This window comes from Dermacentor albipictus, chromosome 2 (genome assembly GCF_038994185.2).
Source record: "Dermacentor albipictus isolate Rhodes 1998 colony chromosome 2, USDA_Dalb.pri_finalv2, whole genome shotgun sequence".
In the NCBI taxonomy this organism is placed as follows: domain Eukaryota; kingdom Metazoa; phylum Arthropoda; class Arachnida; order Ixodida; family Ixodidae; genus Dermacentor; species Dermacentor albipictus.
The window spans coordinates 24,873,286-24,884,362 of record NC_091822.1 but is presented as its reverse complement, the minus strand read 5'-3'; the positions used below and the strand labels follow the sequence as shown (position 1 = coordinate 24,884,362).

Sequence of the window (11,077 nt, the reverse complement as noted above, 5' to 3'; positions counted from 1 at the left end):
TGAGGCAACAAACGCGGGTAAATGACATCTTAGTTGAAATCAAGAAAAAGAAATGGGCATAGGCCGGACTTGTAATGAGGAGGGAAGGTAACCGATGGTCATTAAGGGTTACGGACTGGATTCCAAGGGAAGGGAAGCGTAGCATGGGGCGGCAGAAAGTTAAATGGGCGGATGACATTAAGACGTTTGCAGGGACAACAGGGCCACAATTAGTAGATGACCGGGGTAGTTGGAGAAGTATGGGAGAGGCCTTTGCCCTGCAGTGGGCGTAACTAGGCTGATGATGATGATGATGAGTTCACAGTTATTCCAGGGCAATGGGATAAATATTGCTTGCAAAACGCATCCATAAAGCTCCGAATAGCTTACATGCGTAATACACTAAAAATATCATAATCAGTTCTTTATCTTTAAAGTTTGCCTACACATTGGTGATAACGGGCCTTTTCTTTTCGCCAAATATAAACATTATGGATTGTTTCGTTCATGGAAGACATCGCTGAAACAAAGACGGAAGGTGTTATGACGCATGAAAATAAGGAAAGAAAAACAACGGCTCATTACTATTTACGCTTTTGACCGGACCAGGAATGTAAAAATCTTGTCACACATCGCAGTTACAATGGCCTCCCTCCACTTTCCACAAAATATGAACCTGTTGTAGACTGCAGCTATGTCGAGACACTGGGGAGCACAGTTGATAGCAGCCATATCACACGCTCTAATGCTTGAATAAGAAAATTTTTACAAAGGCTGTACTTGATCCAACCATTTCGCACAGAAGTTTCCATTGGGCACCACCAATTTTGCTAAATTTGGTCTTGGCGACTTTTATAGTGCTGCCACAGCAGCGGGCTCAATTCTTCCGCTCTCGTTAGACACGCTCAAACACGCTGGAGTGCTCGCATACATAATTTATTACGAAAGCCATCTATTTTGAACTTTACCTCCACATCACCTATTAGTTTGTCCTTACAGTCACCAAACGTGACGAAGCTGCCTTCATTAGTTTAGTGAGGACACCAGCCGAAACTAATATATCACCCATGACAAAGTAAGAATAGAAAAATTGCTTCTCCTATCTCCCTGTTCCACCAGCTTTCCGTATTTCTGTCGTTATTACACTTAGAAGCTCACTGTATTCCCAATCCTTACTTGGCCATTTGCCAGGTTCTTCCTCGACTCTAGTGACTATATTTTTTTATTTGTGCAGCGTTCAAATTTGGACTTCACATTTGGACTCCTTGCTCTCTTTCCCCACTACATATCCCATCTTCAATATGATGCGTTATGGTCACTTCCTATGCTGCTATACCCTTCCTCATCAATGTCCATTTCTCTCAACTTATCATGAATTCCTTCTGTGATTATACAGTAATAAATGGTCGATTGCCCGTTTTCCACTTGCCCCGTGATCTGCCCTTCACATTTAGGTCCTGTATTCCCGATAACGAGGTTATGTTGCTCAAAAACGTCTAACATTGGCTTCCAGTTGTCGGTATAGCCATCTAAATCATGTATGTGGGCATCTATGTCACCTAATAGAATAATTTCAGCAACCTTCCCGAAATTCATAATATCAGCGGTTATGCATTCTATTAGATCTTTATTATTCTCTGTGCAATTATTTCCGGTCCACAAAACGTAACGCCCAGCCAAGTTTTTTCCCCACTCATTGAATCTGTTAACCAAAGATGCTCTTGACATTTTGAATTTACTATTTGGCTCCCTTATGGATGAGAATTCCGACACTTCCTCCCTTTCCTTCCGACTTCTGTTGCACCTTTCCTTAACATAATTCTCTATCCCTGGAGGCTCTTCTGAGTCTCTAAGGTGCGTTTCTGTAACCACATACACGCCTATTTGTTCGATATTTAACTGCTCCTCGATATCTGCCCACTTTTCCTTTCTTCTGCCGCCCTGCATGTTTATGTAGCCTATTGCATGGTGAGCTCTCTTTCTTGCTTTCCTCCTTTTTCTGTTACCAACGGCGATGTCATAATGTGGTTCCCCTAGGGGATCCTCTTCATAACTACCTACTTTGGTCTCCTGAGCACCCGTGGGCCCCCTAAAAAGCCACAGCGTGACCACCAAGTCGCCAGCTCACTTCTCGTGCCAGCCTGTAATTGAAGTGGATCCAGTCTCGTTTAAAACCACCACACCTTCTCACTTCCCTGTTTACTTCGACAACTTCTAAGCCTTTCGCTCGGCTCATTTTCCATATTGCCTCATTAGCAGCCACTACGGCTCTTTGTACGTGACTGTCACGTACAAGAGCACATTGTGGTGTACACGGTACTTCCGGCACCGTGCACACCACGATGTGCACCTGGGGGGATAGCTCGCGCAAGTCATCTACCCCCTTCGCCAAGCGCTGCGCTAGTCCTGTCCCCTTCCTGTTTAGGATGTCATTTAGCTCACCTGCTACTTTGACAAGGCTGCGCACGTGGGCATTTTCCGCTAGCTTTTCTTTTGCTCGCTCCATGACAGAAACCAGTTTCCGCCCTGGAAATGTCCCTACCGCCACTGCTTTATCGCATTTAACCCTCTACACAATTGCTTCTGAACAAATATTAAAGTTTGAGTCGCCGGCGATAATCACCCTTTCACTCTGTCCTACCTCTCCCTGCTTCCGTTTGTCATTTTCCGCGTGATTCAGGCTCGATACGGGACATTGTCTCCTGTGCTCCTGCTTTTTCCGTGTAGTGGCCTCAAGGTAGGAGCCGCACTTTCCAGCTAACCCTTCGCCACGTTGTACGCATTCCACGCACTTTGCTGGCACTCCCTCTTCTGTTACGTCGGGGGTCTGCATTCCATTGTCACGCACATTCTCGTTCACAATGGCGCCCCTGTTCAGCCTTTTCTCGGCTGCTTCAAGTCTTGTTTCAACCACCTTCCATGGATCGTGCTTCCTATTTAGCTCATTTTTGAGCTTTTCCACCTGTTTGGCAAGCTCTTCCTGGAAAGCCTCCATTTTCTGCAGCCTAGTATCGACATCACGTGTGTGCCGGTTGACTCGACTCCCTTTCCATTCACATCCGTCCCCTCATCTGTCTTGAGGGTCCCCCCTCACCCTGCCCGCTCTCCCGGCTTTCTTGCCATGTATTGCACGGCGTTTTCTGGTGTAATACTATAATAATGCAGAGCACGTTCCTTTTAGCAAAAACCGTTACGCACAGGATCCAAATCCTAAAAATGTTGGAAAGCAACCCTCACCAATGTTTTAAAAGCAATCAATGCCGCAGAGACCCACGGTATGACACGCTCTTGCAAGCGCTCAACCACGTGGCCACGCTCTCACATTCCTACCAAAACACACACAGTAAAACTACTAATAGTTATTAGTCTTGCCGCCTCCAAGCTACCATTTAAAGGCTACAAACACTCAACATCCCACCCGACTGCGCGTGTTGAAGCACGCGGCGCGAAATGACGCTCTAACCATCCTGCAAAACGAAATGTACACGAAACACCCGTCACACGAAATACAAGAGAGAACAAAAAGAAACCACCCAATTACTAATAAAGGCTAAAAAATCTGCAAATCAGAAACAGAAGAAAGCTCAAAGCATGCACAAAAACTTATGATTTCGTCGCCACCAAGGAGCCCCCCAAAGCACGTCCATTTGCCACAAAGGAACAGGGGGAGTTGCGCGGATGTGTGCCACGCGCCCTGGTGTTTAAAAACGGCGGGCGGCATTCGGAGGCCGGTTTGTTTTTCCTTGTCGTTCGCAGTTTTCTTCCTTATGGCGTGGTTTTTTTTTTCGCATGTGTGTTAGTGGCAAGTAAATTATTTGTACTGAAAGATCATATATTTTTTAAAAAGAAAATGAGACATCTACCCAATCATAGCAATTGCGACGAAGAAAACACATACGGGTTCCTCGAAGGAAGAGCCTCGCAGTTGAAAAAAATTCATCCTGGTCCGGGGCTCGAACCAGGGACCACCGTCTTCCGGGCAGCTGCTCTACCATTGGAGCTAACCAAGCGGCTAGCAGGTCGCAGGGCGAAGTGAAATTTATCAACTCGAAGCAAAGGGAAGAGTTTGACCTAATAGTCCTTTGTAGAAAAGAACTATTCACTCTCAGCAGCTAGCACACCTGTGATGTGTGGTAGGCCCTTTAGATGCTTGACAGAAACCAGTTCATGCTAAGTAACAGCTAGTGAAATAATCCTTAGTTTACGTAGCTATTAACTAGTTTGACATTTTATTTACTCTTAATGCGAGGCAATCAACAGTTTTTTTGCTCTAGAAATGTTTGTTGCACTGCTCGTCAATCTGGCGCGCAGCCCTGGCTAGAGACCTTCGAGGTCCTTGCATTCTAAAATTTGCACTGACTGTTTAATATCTGTCAAATCAATTTCTGTTACAAAAAGCAATGCCATTGTTTCCCCCATCTGTCAGCAGCACTTTAAGATAAGTGTGAAAAAATCGGTGTTCATCAAGACTTTGGTGTTCCCGTATGTATCCGGGATATTAGGAAACTGAGTGGCCAAGAAGTAGGAACTTACAATTTATCAAGCACAAATTCTTGGTCAATGTAGGCAGTCTATATCCACCCGCCGTGGTTGCTCAGTGGCCATGGTGTTGGGCTGCTGAGCACGAGGTCACGGGATCGAATCCCGGCCATGGTGGCCGCATTTCGATGGCCTCGAAATGCGAAAAGACCCGTGTACTTAGATTTAGGTGCACGTTAAAGAACCCCAGGTGGTCGAAATTTCCGGAGTCCTCCACTACGGCGTGCCTCATAATCAGAAAGTAGTTTTGGCACGTAAAACCCTACAATTAAATTATTAATTAAAATTAAGTCTATATCCATGACTAAAACAGAGTTTGGCGCAAACAATGTGCGTAGAGGAAACGGTTCTCTACTTGGGGAAGAAAAACGAGCCAACGGCATTGTTCATGGAACTGGCCGAAGCTGTGTATGTTGTAAAAGGCTATGATTTATTCAGAAACTGTGGCAGCTGTCTTGCGCAAGAGGCAGGCCTGCCAATTCCGTGCACAATGTACAGACACTAATGAAATTTTGCCTATGCATGTAACGTCAGTGTTTTGCATCCTGTGCCAGAAACGTATTGTGGTGAACAAAACTAGAAGCCATAATTTCACTACTGTATAAAATTACCCGGTTAATGCGCCTGAAGATTGCTATAAATTGTAGATTTGTTAGCAGTATTTGATAGGATTCATTGTGAAAGCTATTTGTCAAGCCTTTGCCTTTGGCCATTTCCGACATTTTAAATCAGGTATGACTTTAGAACGTAGAGCTAGAGTCAGTTCCTGCAGTCACAAAAGAAATGGCCAGAGGCTGCACAAGAAATTAAAGAAATTAAAACGTTGCGCAGACAGCTACTTGGTCTCTCTAAAGGACTTTGGTGCTGAAATGTCGATCACACAAGGTAGGCTTCAAAATTTTAATCCAAATACAAAATCAACCACTGTAGAGTCGATTGCATCACTAGCTCAAAGCTCATCTGATGTGTTGTCCATATCTTTTCCTTCTCGTTGCTTGAGTGTCCATCGGTTAAAAGCGCACATGCAGGTTTTGTAGTATTTTGGTGAAGGTGTACTGCATACATTAATGAGCAGTGCACGGTATCGTTATAATGCCTTTTTGATGACCACAGACACCAGTTGGGGGTGTGTCAGATCCCCTCTAAACTACATAATTTGAAGTGTCTGCAAAAATGTTTGTATTCATCTCTGGTTGTGGTGGATAATGCTATTTGTGCACGCAGGAATTTGCTGGCTGTGGGCAAACTACAGATTGTGACCCTTTACAACAGCCTGGCTCATTGTGCACTGCACATCGTGTCTCCTAACTTTAAACGCTCCCCCTGACTACAGAATGCCACATGGAGCATGTGCTGCTGCGGCTGCTGCTTTGGCTTGCAGTAGTCCATAAACCATGATCCTGTGATGCCAGTAGATCCTTTGTTGTCAGCTAAAGTGCCTTCATCTCAAGCGGTTTTTGAAGTGGGCCAAGTGCGTCATTTCCTGAAGTCAATCCGGCAAATTTGTGAGAGGAGATTCAAAAACTTTGTTCAGTGTACTTTTTTTATGTGTGTGTGCCAAATAAAGAACAGTCACCCTCCTGTTGCCTGTGCAGATTGTTTCTGAGAGCAGTAGTGTCAAATGTAAGCCCATGTTGACAGCATTTGCTCTTTATGTTATGTATGTTATACGTTTTAAATGCAAAAGTGCACATGCACCACGCTCAACACCAGGGCCCTCCACTACAGAGGCTGCAATGTACGTTTCGGTTATTGCACTCCAAGGAGGCGTGTGACAAAAGGCCAGTGAATCTGAATTTTACAGTGTAGCTGTATACCTCTACCGTCCAAGAAAATTTCCGTGTCGTTGGCCTGGTAAGCCGTAACTCCCCATACGTGGGCCGATCCCGGAGGTAGTGCAATGCCGGGCCGACCCGCGGCAGTTCGCCATTAAGGGGCCCGCATACACAGCTCCGCTGGTCATCCTTCAGAGAGAGTAAGGGCACTAAGTTTTTTTCTGGGACCTTCCAACTATTCTTGATTACCACAGGGCCCGCTCGATATCCTAAGTGGTTGGGAGGCCTGCAATATCATATCAATAAAATATATATTTGTGCCAAATAAGAGCTCGAAGCTTGAAAAGTTTTACTGGGGCTAAAAGTTCAAGCAAACTTAATATTCGAAATGGCTCTTTAATTTTTCTTTCTGTGTAAGTGTTACAGTTACTGCTGCCGGCTTTGCAATGACACCACGGCTAATTGCGAGCCGCGACCTTTTGCGTGAAGAGCGAGATAATGTAGTGGACATTGGCGTGTGTGCTGGTGTGCAGCTGTGAACATGTTTTGCAGCAGCCGCAGCAGCTTCAGTAAACGCAGTGTTTATGTTTGGAAAATTATCGGAAATTTCGTCTGTTCATGTATCTGTGATGAATACTGGCATAGGTGTTGTATATCCTCCGTTCTGGAGCCAAAGTCCCCCTCCCCAGCGGCGCCGGACATTTGATAAACCCCCGTGCTGCGGGCCGCCGATGAGGTGGCAAGGAGGACTCCCTCTCAGAGGCGCCAGACACTTGATACCCCTCAAACTACGTGCCTTACTGGCGGGCGCGATGTATACAAACAGCAACCGGCGGTGCGGTGGTGCCTTCCAAGTGTGGAGCGGATTCTGGCACGTGCGTGGTGCAAGAATGCTTGTGTGTATTATGATTTTCTCCTTCTCACTACTCTCTCCCATTTCCCATACCTTCTAGTGAAAAATAAAGCAGTCTTCTTGATGCGCTCGAAGCGAAAGGACGGTCGTTTGTCCATACGTTCAAAGTTCTCCGTCTCTTATTCCACAACAATAGGCACACGTATACGGGGTGACCATTTTTTTTTTTCAGTTACGCAATTTTTAAATATCGCCTGCGCCAGGTGGCATATTTCTAGCCTTTGAGGTGGATTATTCAGAGGTGGACATTGCTTGCACGAGAAATTGAAATAATTTGCGAGAATTGACAGATTCATTTTTGTCGCATATTGAAATTAACGAATTGCAGACGGCCAAATTGTAAGGCATAGCCACTTCGTCAGAATTTTGAGGGTGGCATGGGTTTCTACAATATGCCATCGAGCTGGCAGTAAAAATTCACTGTTGTTGCACTTAACAAATTGCTATTTCACGCATTGTAGAACAAAACTGGAACGCCCGTGTAATTTGTCTCACGCGGTTTGGCAATATCTCGAAAATGGCGTCATTCTGGGAATTCATTTAAGTGGATATGCTTTGCCAGAAGACCGGCTGCAATTCGTAAGTTGCAGTGTGTGCAGTATTTAAAGTTAATTGGTGAATTTTTAAAATTTGTCTATTATGTTTCGATTTCTCGTGCACGTAATTCCCGCCTCTGAATAATCCAGCTCAAGGGCTAGACTTGTGCTACCTGCCACAGGTGATTCTTAAGATTTCTGTAAACCTTAAATATGTTCATCCGGTGCAGGAGCCATTCCGCCTGGCCGTTCGCAGTGGTGTAAAACGCCACGAAAGTTGTACCAAATATAGGACGAAAGTGCGGTATCTCATGGAAGATACCGTCATCTCAGAGGACTTCACACGGGTTTGGAGTATCTGGTTATCTCGAAACCACTTCAAGAAAAAAACTGTCCTTTCTCTGCTTTAGAGTGTCGTAGTGAGTTGCAAGCGGCGTAAAAAAATAATGTAGGTCATGATGACACAGGAGAGAATTAGACGCAGAGTATGTGATGTTAGTGCTGACCAAATTAGCGCCAATATAGTCGAAAATTAACCACATTGCACTTCACTCCTGTAAAGTGTGCACCGCCGTAGATATGAACGTGTTGATCCAAAGCCGCCGTAGTGCACTCTTTAGGAGATGGAGCGAGTTCGCTTGGACTAAGCAGGGCTCCTGTGAGGCGACGGTGTCTGGAAGGTGGCCTTGCTGGTGCCCACAAGAAGCGAGAATCAGTCGCAGCGTGGGTAAAGTTAACGGTGAGGGTTTAATTGCCCAGTCAAAAAAACAATTGGTACCAATTGGAAAATTTCCAATTGGTACCAATTGGAAAATTTCCAATCGTAAATTAGTACACAGTTGGACCAATTGGACCAACTGGAATGTGACCAATTGGCTTTTCTGCGAGTGACCAATTGTACCCAATGGGCACCAATTGGTTGGAATGACCAATTGCACCAACGGGCAATACAGTCAATACCAAATGGCTATAAACAATACACAAAGCAAATGAAGTAGTGAAATTTTATTAAACAAATAAATAAATCCTACTGCAGATAGGCTCAGATGACAGATCGATACTCATGGTCTGTCTCGTGGCAGCTCCTTGGTTGCTCTGATCGAAACAGTGTAGGAATAAAAAGCAAAATGAATATGCAGGCACTATAAATTGTAGCGCATGGAGAATATGGCAAAAGCTCTCTAATGACAAATGTGCTGACAATTTCCTAAAAGCTAGCTGGTCTCTAAATACCAAGGTAGTTGCAGACAATATTTGTGGGCAATTAAATATGATCGGAGTACTTGCATGCATATATATAGTACTGTGGACACTGCATGCACAGGCAAAATAATTTTCCTACGACTTCATCTCTCTGGCCTGAAATGTGACCATGCAATTAGCCAGCTTTCAAACCTTTTGGACATCCTCTCGATGTCGCTGATCTTTTCTACAATGAAGCGATTCATTCGTTTTAATGCCTCAGGCATCAATTCAGCCACCAGTCCTTTTTTCTGAAGTCGCTCCTTGTAGCATTCTGTGGAACAAAAGTAAAAATACACACACAATAAGCAGGAAATGTAAAGTTTCACTAGCCGAACCAAGTTAATAACAATTTGAAGTATTAGACATGATGACTTATCTGTTCTTCACTCACCGCGTATCACCGACACTTTCCACGGCGACAGCGGCTCTTTTCTCGGGCGGTCGGGAAAGCGTGGACAGTGCTTTCCTGCAAAGTGTTAGAACAAATAATAATAATAATATTTGGGGTTTTACGTGCCAAAACCACTTTCTGATTATGAGGCACGCCGTAGTGGAGGACTCCGGAAATTTTGACCACCTGGGGTTCTTTAACGTGCACCTAAATCTAAGTACACGGGTGTTTTCGCATTTCGCCCCCATCGAAATGCGGCCGCCGTGGCCGGGATTCGATCCCGCGACCTCGTGCTCAGCAGCCCAACACCATAGCCACTGAGCAACCACGGCGGGTTGTTAGAACAAAGAAGAATGCAAAGATAATTAGAGAACAGATTAAAAATAGCCATAGGAAATTTGTTAACTTGCAGTTACCTTGCAGAGACCGCCCAAGCAGCTCTGCTGGACTCCACACCGCTGTTAAAAGGTCTTTAATAAACATAGAGTCTTTTGTATTGGTCTGTATCCGCCTCCAAGCAGAGCTTGCTATTTCAAGCCCACTACCAATGTCAGTCTGTAAAACAATACAAATCACAAATTTAAAGAAAACCCAACAAAAACTGAATATGCCAGCTATACACTTGTTGAAGGGAAGGAATATAGGAATAAACTCTTCTTCCTGAACTCATAAATGACAAGTTGCATACTGTATCAGGCAGCTGAGGTGCCTGTGCTTTCTCCGGCGACAGACTTCTGTACGGTGGTGCCTGTGCTGCTGGCAATGCTGAATGTGGTTCCTGTGAATTGGCTGCACGAAGTGAAATATGAAAAAGCATCAAAACAATGGTTATTTTTTATTAATCGAGTATACTGCCCGCAAAACCTGATCACTGCTCCTTCTACTGTGTTCTTCACACGGACCAAAGAAAAACTCTTTACCTTGCTTGCAGTCCAATGAATGCAACAGCTTTCACTGCAGCTCTCTATTTAGAGCTCGGAGCTCTTTAAGTTCTTCTTCTTGTTCCTTAACTCTTGAGCTAAGGCGGGCCACTTCTTCTTTAGCTGCTGAAAGTTGAGGTTGTTGCTCGGTGCAGTCTTTTTCTGTTAGCTTTTTTCTTTTTTGCAGCAAGTATTTCCAACAATTTATTGCTGGGCCCTTCCCGTTTTTTGTTTTTTTGTGTCTGTAAAGAGAAGCAAATAGCATATCACATGGATATTACGTCACTCTTCATTCGCAAGCACAAAAGAAATATCACCACTATACGAAAAAAATACCCTTACCTGCACTGTGACGTCCTTGTCGCTCTCCTCACTGTCACCGCTGCTGAGGATTCTTCGGACTCTAACACGCCCGCTTTTCATCTTGCTTTTCAGGTCATCCTCAGACTCTGAAAAAAGAAAAACAATACCCAATTTATAATGCTGATGCTGGGTCAGTAGCCTGCAGTAGTTTGCAACACGGTACACCCTTTAGCTATAAGAGTCCTCAAATTAAAAGCATGCTCTCATTTTATATATATGGCATTCCAGCATACATTAAATTCGTCAAGCATTTAAAGACAGGATTTACGCAGAAATGATAGAATTTTCAGCAGCATAACTGTTAAGCCACACAGGTCAGGAATATAAGTAAGCTAATTAAGTGAACTAGCCAGTATCCATTACGATTGGTTGCTTGGTATGTGTGAGAATTTGTCAAATACGTTTGCAGATCTGGG

The 11,077-nt window shown here is 44.4% G+C and overlaps 1 protein-coding gene across 1 annotated transcript; it reads right to left on the bottom strand.

The window, feature by feature from the left end:
- Nucleotides 1-8,385: 8,385 nt before the first annotated feature.
- On the bottom strand, nucleotides 8,386-10,591 carry LOC139046756 (BEN domain-containing protein 5-like). Its single transcript, XM_070533199.1, has 7 exons — nucleotides 10,580-10,591; nucleotides 10,299-10,326; nucleotides 10,067-10,167; nucleotides 9,795-9,933; nucleotides 9,379-9,453; nucleotides 9,138-9,258; nucleotides 8,386-8,431 (listed from the first exon to the last, which is right to left on the bottom strand). The coding sequence occupies exons 1-7, from the start codon at nucleotides 10,589-10,591 to the stop codon at nucleotides 8,386-8,388; spliced, it is 522 nt and encodes a 173-aa protein (XP_070389300.1).
- Nucleotides 10,592-11,077: the final 486 nt, after the last annotated feature.